At 49.9% G+C, this 11,608-nt stretch overlaps 1 protein-coding gene across 3 annotated transcripts; it reads left to right on the plus strand.

Moving 5' to 3' along the window:
• Positions 1–5,611: 5,611 nt before the first annotated feature.
• On the plus strand, positions 5,612–10,467 carry IL1RN (interleukin 1 receptor antagonist). 3 transcript variants are annotated; one of them, XM_054575541.1, is made up of 5 exons: positions 5,612–5,617; positions 5,834–5,885; positions 7,493–7,581; positions 8,595–8,707; positions 9,735–10,467. In XM_054575541.1, the coding sequence occupies exons 2-5, from the start codon at positions 5,872–5,874 to the stop codon at positions 9,945–9,947; spliced, it is 429 nt and encodes a 142-aa protein (XP_054431516.1). In that variant the 5' UTR covers positions 5,612–5,617; positions 5,834–5,871; the 3' UTR covers positions 9,948–10,467. The 3 variants fall into 3 exon arrangements, with proteins under 3 accessions (XP_054431516.1, XP_054431515.1, XP_054431514.1); XM_054575540.1 differs by lacking the exon at positions 5,612–5,617 and adding an exon at positions 5,621–5,694; XM_054575539.1 differs by lacking the exon at positions 5,612–5,617 and having other exon boundaries at positions 5,759–5,885.
• The last annotated feature ends 1,141 nt before the right edge of the window (positions 10,468–11,608 follow it).

Here is an 11,608-nt window from a genome sequence, read left to right on the forward strand (position 1 = left end):
TTTTTATCCTTTTTTTCCTTTTTCTTCTTAAAGAACTAATTCCTTTAGCTTTTTCTTGTCTGGGAAGCTCTTTATGTGTCTTTTGATTCTAAATAAGAGCTTTGCTGGATAGAATAATCTTGGTTGTGGGTCCTTGCTTTTCATCACTTTGAATATTTCTTGCCACTCTCTTCTGGCCTGCAAAGTATCTGTTAAGAAATCAGCTGGAAGTGTTACAGGAGCTCTCCTGTAGGTAGCTAATTGTTTTCTCTTGTTGCTTTTAAGATTCTCTCTTTGTCTTTAAACTTTCACATTTTAATTATAACGTGTCTTGGTATGAACTTCTTTGGGTTGATCTTGTTTGGGACTCTCTATGTTTCCTAGACTTGTATGTCTATTTCTTTCACCAAGTTAGGGAATTTTCTGTCATTATTTTTTCAAATAGATTTTCAATTTCTTGCTCTCTCTCTTCTCTTTCTGGCACCCCCAAGATGTGAATGTTGGGATGCTTGAAGTTGTCCCAGAAGCTCCTCACACTATCCTTGTTTCTGTGGATTCTTTTTTCTTTTTGCAGTTCTGATTGGATGTTTTTGTGCTTCCTTGTATTCCAAATGATTGATTTGATTATTGGCTTTATCTATTCTATTGTTTATTCCCTCCTGTAAATTATTCTTCATTTCAGTTAGTGTATTCTTCATTTCTGATTGGTTCTTTTTTTATGGTTTCTATGTCCTTTTTCATGCTGTAGGAGTTCCACTAAGGTCCTTGAAGTTCTCACTAAGTTTCTTGAGCATCCATATAAGCACTGTTTTGAACTTTGTATACGGAATTTTGTTTGCCTCCATTTCATTTAGTTCTTTTTCTGTAGATTTCACCTGTTCTTTCACTTGGGGTATATTTCTTTGTCTCCACATTTTTTCTGCTTCCCTATGTTTGTTTCTATGTATTAAGTAGAGCTGCTACATCTCCCAGACTTAATAGAGTGGCCTTGGTTAACAGGTGTCCTGTAGGGTCCAGTGGCACAGCCTCCCCAGTCACCTGAGCTGAATGCTCCAGGTGTGTCCTCTGTATGGGCTCTGTGCACTGTCCTGTTGTATTTGAGCCTTGATTATTGTTGATGTCAGTGGGAGAGAATGGCCCTGATGCCAACCAACTGCAAGGATAGGCTGTTACTACAGCAGAGGAGATGCTGTGCAGGAATCAACCCTATGGAGCAGGATTTGCTTCAGTGGGGCTTCGGTGCTCACTAAGCCCACCCCTGGAGTGTGTCATTCATGGAGGTGGTAAGGTTGTAATCTGGCATGGTCTGAAGCTGTCCACTGGGGACACTGGCTCTGTGGCCTTCTGGGAGGTGCACCTGGGCCCTGCCTTGAACCACTCAGCATGAACTACAAAGCAATTTGCAGATGGATGTTACTTGTGCTGGGCTTGGAAGTGCTCAGGAGTGGCTAAGCTGTGAGCCAAGGCCAGATGCTGCCAGTGGTGGGCCTGGGGTCACTTAGTAAGAGGTATGCAGTACAGAGAGGCCAGGTGCTGCTTGTTTGAGAGATTTTAGGAAAAACCAAATCATAAGGCAAGAGGAGCCATTTGTATGGAAAGCCACTGAAAACAGCTTGAGTGGGCCTACCAGTTATGTTGGGCGGAGCCTCAGGGAACCACCAGGGTGGGGAGAATAGTGTTAGCTTGGCTCATGGATTATCAGATATGGTGCCCACAGCTCTGTGGCTCTGTGGGGGGAGGGCTCAGAAAAGGAACAACGGCCTCTTCCAGCACTTTTGTCTGAGAGAAAGCTGTTCCCCCCCAGCTCTCACCCCAATGTTGGACACTTCAGTTCCTCCCTATATTTCCCTGGTACCTTTTGAGCTGCTGCCCTACACTGGAACTCAGAGGGAGTGAGTCTGAGTAAGTCCGTGCATGGGTCATTTAAAAGGAACTGCCTGGGACTTCAGAAGCTCTCTGTCTCACTCAGCCTCAATCTCCTCTGGCTTTTACAGGAAGAAGTTATAGGAAATTATCTTCCCGGCACTGGAAACCTGGGCTGGGGGGTCTGGTGTGGAGCTGGGACCCCTCGCTCCCCAGGGGGGTGCTCTGCAGCAGAGATATCCCTCCCAACTTTAAATCACCACACACAGGTGTGGGACCAACCTGCTCTGTGTCTCTGCCCCTCCTACCAACTTCCACGTAGCTTCTTTAAGTCCCTGGTTGTAGGACTTCCATTCAGCTAGATTTCAGGTGGTTCTGAATGATGGCTCTTCTGTAGTTTAGCTGTAATTTTGATGTGGATGTGGGAGGATTCGAGGACCACATTTACCTATGCCACCACCTCGACCAAAAGGCCTCTGGCCAAGGCTCTGAAGAACTGAAAAAGCCCAGGGATTTAGAGCTTGGCATCTGGTCCTTTACCCTGGAAGCATTTGCCAGTTTCATAGTCTGCTGCTGATCTTTTGACAGACTCATGGGAACTGGGGGTGAGGAAGATAACATTTGCTTTTATCCGCCACTAAGGAGGAGAGGTCTCGATAAACACCCCAGGTCTGGGCTGGGACCCTGGAAGGTCAGGAGTGAAGAAGTGGAGCAGCCCGCGCAGCTACTGAGTCCACTCCAGCCCTACCTGGGTGAAGGGCATCTGGGCTGCAGCGCCCTGGCCTCACTGCCCAGTGGAAGCCAAAGTGAATCATCTCTGGAGAAAGACAGCTTCATCCAAAGCTTTATGTGATCTCGACAGTTTATGTTATGCGGTGTCCAGCAGTCAGTAAAAAGTAGTCAGGCACAGGCAAGCCACCTGTGCACAGGAGAATACAGGCAATAGGAGGAGACCCAGCAGGGGTTCATATGAGAGAGTTATCACGGGCAGCCTTTACATGAACCACGAATAAAATGTTGAGGGATTTAAAAGACAAGATTGAAACTTTTGGCAGAGAACTGGAAACTATGCAAGGAAGGAACCAAATGTAAACTCTAGAACTGAAAGAGGCAATGAACTGAAATTGAGAAGGAGATGGCATTTATGTGAATGTCACTGTGCTGAACACTGCATAGGCACAACAATTAGGGCTCACCCTGCGGTGCCCGTAGTCCTGCCCAGTGTCACTCCTAGGACACAGACAGCCTGTTTTTCCTATCTCCTTGTAAATGGGACTTGGTCATTTCTGGTGTCACAAGTGTGTAGTCAGGCAGGGCTCGGCATGTGGAAGGCACTAGACACAATTGTGCTGTCTGGAGCTCAGAGGGAAAGGCAAGGGGCCAACAGGGAGGGCCAAGTTCACTACGTGCCCAGTAAACTGAATGCAGTCATTAAACTTAATTCAGGAAGCGGAGGGAGGCATGGAGTGCCAGAACTGAGAATAAGTGTAGTCAGAGATTTCCTGTGGGCAGAAATCACAGGGACACCAACTGTTTTCAGACAGAACCAAGAGTGGAACTGTTGCCAGAAGCATGAGGAGAAGGAGGCAGCTTCTCCTCCCCCTGCTTCCTCCCCACTCCTGGGAGCAAGAATCAGAGTGCAGGGCAGTGTTGACTGGGTCACGTGCATTGTGATTGACCTCACTCCCTTTACTGTGATGAAAAGCACACTCGATGGCAATCTATTGTTTGAATATTTCCTGTGTGTCAAGGTCAGGGCTAAGTACAACATGTGCAGTACCCCAGTCCTCACAGTGACCCACGACAAATCTTCTGTTATTAGCCCCAGCTAATCGATAATGAAACTTGGACCAAGAGAGCTTGGGCACATGTCCTGAGTGGCCTATAAACGACACGGGAGAACGCGGTCTAAATTTTCTGATGTCAAGCCTGGCCCCAGGGATGCCCACCCCAGACCCAGAAAGGCCCTTCTTGGGCACAGTAACCAAAGAACACACACCTGGAAAGGTGGGAGCTCATGGCTTCTGCTCCAGGGGAAATCTGTCTCTGAATTTGGATTGGGGACTGCAGAACATTGGCAGGAGCCAAACTTGACTGGGTTCATACATATCACCTCCTTCAGGCAGCCTTCCCCAAAGCCAAAAAAGACAAACAAAAGACCCCCCTGGCCCTCAAAGGGAGACACCATTTCTTGAATGTGTTTCAGAGGCTAGAAGACTCCCACCAAGTCACAGGGCTCTTCCAAGCAAACACCCAGGGAGGTGACACAATTTTTGCATAAATATTCCATTTGATCTCCTGAAGAGCTCTTTAAATATATGGGAAATTCCTTTTAACCTTCCTCTTCATTTTTTATTGACATGTAATTGACATATTATATTAGCTTCAGGTGTAGAACATAATGATTTACCCATCACAACACATGGTTATATAATTTTTTTCTTGTGATGAGAACTTCTAAGACCTGCTCTCTTAACAACTTTCAAATATACAGTGTAGTCTTCCTCTTTGAAAGGTTACCCTCATTTGGACAGAGATGCTGATTTGTTTGTTGAAAATCAAGTCCAACTCATCATATCGACTGTTGCAGGAGGATGGTTGGCTGGGGGTCATACCCGTGCAATTAACGAGCTATGCAGCTTGGACAGGTCCCTTTCCTTCCTGGGTCTTTCTGGGTCTTCTTCAAAACAGTGATGGGGGAAATAGGATTACTGAGCTCACATCCAGTCCTGAAATGCTACAATCTGTTTCTGCAGTGACATGTGTACTCCCATCATGTAGTCATGTAGAAACTCTCCTTGTCTTTTTTCTACCCATAAGTACAAGTGTGCTTACATTTTCCCTAACCCTCTAGAAGGTAGTAAGGAAGGAAATTAATGTTTATTAGTGTCCACTCTAGGCCAGAATTTCCCCCTTCCAAACCCTCTTCCTTTCTTTTCCCTTCCTTTCCCTTGTTTTCCCTTCCCTTCCCTTCCCTTCCTTTCCCTTCCCTTCTCTTCCCTTCCCTTCCCTTCCTTTCCCTTCCTTCCTTATACTGTGAGGAAGACACTATTGCCCTCATTCTGACCATGAGAAGGCAGATGCCTAAATCAGTAAAGTGATTTGTTCAAGGTCACGAAGGTGGCTACGGGCAAGTGGCAGAGGTGGAATTTGGATCCATTTTTATCACGGTGCTGAATTCGCCACAATGTCCCAAGACCGTACTTTAGAGCTGTGGACGACAGGACAGAGCCGGTGTCATTGCCTCTCTCATGAGTTGTCTCGGGAGCAGAAGTCCAAAATCTTCAGGCAAATCTGCTACCACCTGTTTCTGTAAATAAAGTCAGATGGAACTCAACCAGCTTGTTCATTTACAGAATTTTTACCTGCTTTTAAACTATGACACTGAGTTGAGTAATCACCAGACTCTGTGGCCCATGCATCCTAAAATGTTTACTATTTGGTGCTTTTTACAGAACATTCACAGTCCCTGGCCCAGGGTCCAGCAAAGTTGTCCCTCCTTCAAAGGACACAACATATGAGACCATCCCTGTGCTCTGCCACTCAGCATTAGGAAAGAGGACATTTCTATTCAAATTTGTTTTTTTAAGTCAACAAACAGTCCCTGGACACCTCTCAGACAGATGAGCATGTTTGGTTTGCATTGTGTTTTTCTTCCCAGGAACTCAGTGAAGGGAAATGGAAATCTCCACTTTGGGGAAATTGCACCGGGGGAAGGAGGAGGGATGGTTACAACACTGCATTGCAACACCCAGCAGGGCTGATCATGACAAAAGTGAGGGTTTCTCTTTTTGGAAATTTGAGGGCATTTCCGTTTCTGAGAGTGGGACAGGGCGGCAACCGCTGGTTTGGGTGAGGGACTATCTTCTTTATAAGCAGGTCCCCTGGGGCCGAAATGGCAGTCTCTGTTGCCCGCAGTGCCACAGGATGGGAATCCGCGGGTGCTCCCCAAGTCACCTAATCTCTCTCCTCCTCTTCCTGTTCCCTTCAGAGATAGCCTGCCGCCCCTCAGGGAAGAGACCCTGCAAGATGCAAGCCTTCAGGTAAGGCCGACCGAGGAGGTGGGGTGGACATGCCACAGAGGGCTGTGTCTGGACTGGAAAGTAATGTCCATTACTAGAAAAGGGGGCTGCCGCATGTGGGGCCTTCAGGAATTGTATTTCAAGAGATCCCAGGTGTGCTAGCTTGGCTGGCTTTGGAGGCCTGGCTGACTTTCCCTGATAGCCTGGCAACTCAGTGAGTGGTGGGCACGTGCCCAGGAGCCCAGCTGGGGTTTGGGCCGAGTGTGCGAGTGCGCCAGGTAAAGAAGCAGAGAGGGCCCCAGGGCAGAGTTGTCGCAAGTTCTGGGAGATGATTAGCAGTGCTCACATGGTGGTGGTTCCTGCCCTCTGGGGCCTCAGTTTCCCCATCTGTGACATGGGTTTATAAGGACCCCCTTGCCTGCCTATCAGAGTGGTTGTGAAAATAGCAGTGTGACAGTGCTCTGTGAGCTCTAAAGCGCCCCCAGACTATTGTGACTTGTAAAAATTGAGCCAAAAGCCTTGTGGATGCCACTATTGCTGTTGTGAAGATGATAGGCTATGATGCATGCACAGGTGCTCTCTGCCCGGTGACCCATGACCGAGCATGTCTAGGTGACTTCACCATCCAGTGCTGAGTTTCTCTGGCCCAAGACTGCAGGTCAGGCTGTGTGCGTGTGCACCTGGGCAAGTCCTCCCCTTCCCAGAGGTGGGAAGGTTTGCTCTGCCTCCTCTTATGGCCTGGGAGCTCCAGGAGACGCCCCTAGAGGTCTCCAGAAGGGGCTGCTTAATCCCTTCAGATGCATACACGTAGAACTAAGAATAATTACAAAAGGTCACATGCTTACCTGTGCAAACAACTTTATAGTTTGCCTGACTATCTCATTAAGCTCTGGGCTCCTTGAAGCCACCTGAAGAGGTACTGCTGTTAGTGGTACCTCCCAGGACAGGAGTGAGGCACAGACCCACAAATCGGGCTGGCAGGCAGTAGGGAGCAGAGGGTCCTTATCCATCTCAGAGCTGGAGGGGCTCTTCTCTGAGAAGACAAGAGTGGGAGCCAGAAACAGGCTACTGGGTGAACTAGAGAGGATGCTGACCCCTTCCAGGGACAGCTACCCCTGCCAGACCCAGAGAGGGTCCCGGTGGGTGGAGGACAGGCCCTGGGACAGACCTTCCCTGGTTACGACAACGTACTCTGTCCCTAGAAACCTCTAGTCTCAGATGACACTGTAAGTTTATGTTTAAATTAATACTTAATAAAATTAAATAATTCAGATCTTCAGTTGCACCACATTTCAAGAGCTCAGTAGCCATGAGTGGCTGGTGGCTGCCATATGGGCAACAGACGGGACATTCTGCACCCCAGAAAGTCCTACTGGCAAGAGCTTCCCTGGGGCTGATGTCTAGGCACTCGTCCTGGGAACCCAAGGATGAAGAGCAGGGCAAGGACTGGTTCTGTCCCCTAAGCGGCGTTGATCTCAGTTGCTCCCTCATGCCATGGGTGTGTGAAAACACCACTCCCCAGGCAGAAAGTTGGATGCAGACTCAGTGAACTTGGTGGGCACAAGGAGGGGCTGAGCACAGGGCCTGACACAAGGTTGTCCAGTACAGTGGGCCCTTTCACTTTTCAGAATCTGGGATATTAACCAGAAGACCTTCTACCTGAGGAATAACCAGCTAGTTGCCGGATACTTGCAAGGACCAAATACTAAATTAGAAGGTGAGTGGTTGCCAAGAACATTGTTGTGTGTGTTCCGGGTCACTCTGCCTAGGGTCTGCAGTGTTGTGGCCTCTGTGTGACAACATGATCCTGATGGAGAGGACTGGTCATCAGGGGGCACATCTGAGGGCAGCTTCAGAAGGTTAGGGACGGGAAGAGCCTAGGTAGGGAGCCACCATCTGCAGGCCCAGGGGTCCTAGGGCCACAGCTCGGCGGTGGGGGGCAGAAAGCAAGATGGACCTTTCCTTCCTCCTGTGCCCAGTCAGCCCTGTGTCCCTGTGTGTTTAAACTCAAACTCACTTCCACAATGAATACACCACACACATGCAGGGCTATGTCCCTTATCCATGGACACATATTCAACAAGCTCTGGGCCAGGTTCTAAATAAGCCAGATGAAATCGGGCAGCTGCCCCCAGGCTACTCCTCAGTTTTCCCTGTGGTAGGATGAGGGCAGGTGGTTGATGTGGTAGGGGAGCTTCAGCACCGGCCTTCTGGGGTGCGTCATCTTCATCCCCCCACCCTGCCCCTCCCCTGTTCTCCCTGATCCTCATCTTGTAGGAGGGTAAGACCTGTATTTCCAGTCCTGGTATTGCTCCTAATAAACATGCTAAAGCAGGAATACTTGGCTTTTACTGTTACATGAGGCCCAGAGACCACTGAGGTGAGAGGGTCAAAGCCACCAAGCCCTGGGGCTGCACTTTTGACCTCCTGTGTGATTTTCTCTACTCCTGAGCAGCACACCTATTGGTCTGGAGCACAGGTATCCCAGGGATTGAAGGGAGGAGAGAAATCACATGGAGCAGAACCTAGACACTTGGCCCCTGAGGAGAGGAAGTGGTTGTTCTTGGTTGGATCTTCTGTTTGGATATAAACCAGAAGGATGGAGCCTCACTGTACTCATGACTTTGGGTTTAGTTAGGAAGACAGAAAAGCCCCAGGGAGGGTCTGGGCCCTTCTTCGTCTCTGCCTCCTCTTCTCTACAACCTGAACTTCCCCTCTGCTCCTCCCCAGAGAAGATAGACATGGTGACTGTCGAGCCCCATACTGTGTTCCTGGGGATCCATGGTGGGAAGCTGTGCCTGGCCTGTGCCAAGGTTGGCGATGAGATCCGGCTCCAGTTGGAGGTAAGGACCTGCCTCAGATAACAACCACCCCAAGCCCAGTGGCTTCAAACAACCACAGTATGTCCTTTTTCATGACTCTATGCATTGTCGGTTGTTGCACAGGGGGCTGTTCAGCAGGGAGCTCAGCCTTGGCATTAGGGTGGCTTCTCCTCCCCCAGGCTCCTCCCTATGCTTACCCAGAGCTTGGTGTTCAGCTTCAGCTTCTCTATTGCATGGCCGCTGGTTTCCCAGAGGGATTATTCAGAAAACACGAGCACTTATTTAAAGCCAGCTTACATCATACTGCTAATGTCCCCTTGGCCAAAGCCCATCACATGGCTGAGTCTAGTCTCGGGGTGAGGGGGGCTACACGGGGGTCAGTGCCTGGAGGAGGCTCCCTGGGGGACTTCAATCTCTGTGTGCCACTGTCTTGTCTGAGGGCCCCCAGCCCACTTACACTTGACCTCTCCCAGTAAAGCCCCTGTCCAGGACCTCTTTCTCCCAATCCTTGTCTACTCAGACCCATGGGTTGGCATCCCATCCAGGACCCCGCACTCCTGGATCCCACGCAGTGTTAATGGGCTGCCCTCAGTAAAGGTGGCTCTGTCTCAGGAGCTTGCTGGAACAAATCTTAACCCACCGCGGCCATAACGGTGGCACTGTCAGGTTGCTCCACTAGAGGGCAGGGCACTTTTTCTGAGAGCAAGTGCCTGCTCTGTGTGGAGTGGGGATGGTGTTGAGTGGACTGCAATGCTCTGCCCACCTTCTGCACTGCCCCCTCCTTGGGGGCACAGACCCTGACAGAGATCAACTTCCACAGGCCTGGGCCTCTGTTGATGGTGCCACGTGTTAATTAAACTTTTTGACCCCTAGCAGCAGTAGTCAGATTTTCCCAAGCCAAGCTATAATAAGGGGACATGTGGTCTCCTGCAGGGGTCTCCAGTCTACATTTCTCTGGCACTTACTGCGGGCTGGCCTGAGGGCCATGTCATGGACTGGAGGGGCAGGTGGCACAGGAGCTCTCACCTGCTCATCTCTTGGCTTCCAGGAGGTCAACATCACTGACCTGGCCAAGACAAGGGAGCAGGACAAGCGCTTCACCTTCATTCGCTCAGTCAGCGGCCCCACCACCAGCTTTGAGTCTGCCGCCTGCCCCGGCTGGTTCCTCTGCACAGCGCTGGAGGCAGACCAGCCTGTCGGCCTCACCAACACACCTAAGGAAGCTATAAAAGTCACCAAGTTCTACTTCCAGCAGGACTAGTGGTGCCGCCACACTGCCACCCTGCTGCCACCACATCCAGGACTCCAGACGCCTCTTCGCCCTTGCCCATGTTCCCGGCTGTCGTGGGGCTCTGAGGAGCAGCCTTGGCAGGTGGACCCTCAAAGGAACGACAGGAACCCTGGGATCAGGACTCTGTCTCCAGCCCCCTCCGCTAATGCAACTTCATGCTGCCTCCACAGTGGTCTTTCCAAAATGCAACTTGAATCTTGAATCACAACACAACTCAAAGCCCTTCCTTCAGTGTCATCTGTGCCTTCCCAATAACAGCTGGGCCACCTGGTCAGCCTGTCACCTCTGCTCTCCTCTCCCAGCTCCCCCTTCTGCCCCCTTGTCCATGCCCCAGGTCCCTGAAGCCACTCACTCACCTCCCTCCAAGCGGCTCCTAAGCCTTGTTTTGCAAACCTTGGGACAGCAGCACTTTTAGGGTCCGTGGCAAAATGAAAAAAAAAGGATTTCATGATATTTTTTAAAAGCCCACTATATCCAATTTTAAACAGTGTTTTATTTGGGGATTATATCCTTCCTGGAAGGGGGTGGGAGGTCAAAATATTTCTCAGTTTTACAATAAAAACCTTGAAAATGCATCTACTTTGTTGGCTGTGTCCATGGCTCCCAGGCTTGGGGCAGAGAGTGCTGGGAAATGATGAGGCCGAGGGCCGCCTCACTCTGGGCCGGCCTGGCTGCTTCTCCTCTGAGGGCTTCTCTCCTTGGGCCTCACTCCCCCTAGACACTTGAGACCAAGTTTCCCTGCAGAAAGGTGTGTGGCAGCCTTGTTCACAATAGTCCTGAACCAGAAACAACCCAAACACCACCACAGAAGAGTGGATCTGGTGTGTTCATACAATCCAGCTCAACAGCAAAAAAACAAAACAAAATAAAAACAACAACAACAACAAAAACAAAGGATGTACCACAGCCAGCAGCACAGAACAAAACAGGCGAACCTTGCCCACACTATGGGTACAAGCATCACAAGAGCAGAGAGCACGATTCTACTTACGTGGAGTTCAAAACTGGCAAAATGGAGCAGTCGTGTGGAGGGATGACTAGACAAGCAAGAGGAGACGCGCAACAGAAACGTGATTTCCCTGAAAGCTGACGGTGGTGACTCGGACACGGAGGGTCAGGTGGTACACCAGAGCCGTGAGGATCCAGGCAACATGCTACTTCTTGGCACAGATGTGGTCAGGCAGTTTTCTGTACATGTGTGTATTTTAAAATGTCCAACAAATACAAAGCCTATCCCCAGAGGCGAGGGAGGGGGCATCTGGGAAATGACAGGAGCAACAGGACGAACATCGTATTTGGCCCCATGAGCTGGACGTGCTAAACCCTAAGAAGACTACTCATCAGATGTCCCTCGGCTAATAGGTGAGCAGGGAGTGCTGTCGTCCCTCCTGCAGGGAGTCCTGGAGTCAGACCTCAGCTGGGCCACAATCTACTTGTTTGCTGCAGGAGAGTGTTGACTTAGATCTGGTTTCCAAAGGGTACTCCTTGGGACCCTCTCCCAGGTGTCTGGGAAAGAACCCCAGAAAGAGAGGCTGAGCGGCTGGGCTCCACCCCTCACTCTGCTCAGCTTCCTGCTCACAAATCAAACTTCCTAAATTTATTTGAGGAGGGGATCTCATTGTTAAAAACAA

Source organism: Pteronotus mesoamericanus, unplaced genomic scaffold (genome assembly GCF_021234165.1).
Source record: "Pteronotus mesoamericanus isolate MK-2021 breed Mesoamerican mustached bat unplaced genomic scaffold, CSHL_Meso_final contig_311, whole genome shotgun sequence".
Taxonomy (NCBI): domain Eukaryota; kingdom Metazoa; phylum Chordata; class Mammalia; order Chiroptera; family Mormoopidae; genus Pteronotus; species Pteronotus mesoamericanus.

Excerpts from the sequence above, each read along its gene's own strand:
- IL1RN (XM_054575539.1), top strand. The coding sequence starts at position 5,770 with ATGGGAATCCGCGGGTGCTCCCCAAGTCACCTAATCTCTCTCCTCCTC. Across the intron at positions 7,582-8,594 it reads ACCAAATACTAAATTAGAAG|AGAAGATAGACATGGTGACT; the intron begins GTGAGTGGTTGC and ends GCTCCTCCCCAG. Across the intron at positions 8,708-9,734 it reads AGATCCGGCTCCAGTTGGAG|GAGGTCAACATCACTGACCT; the intron begins GTAAGGACCTGC and ends CTTGGCTTCCAG.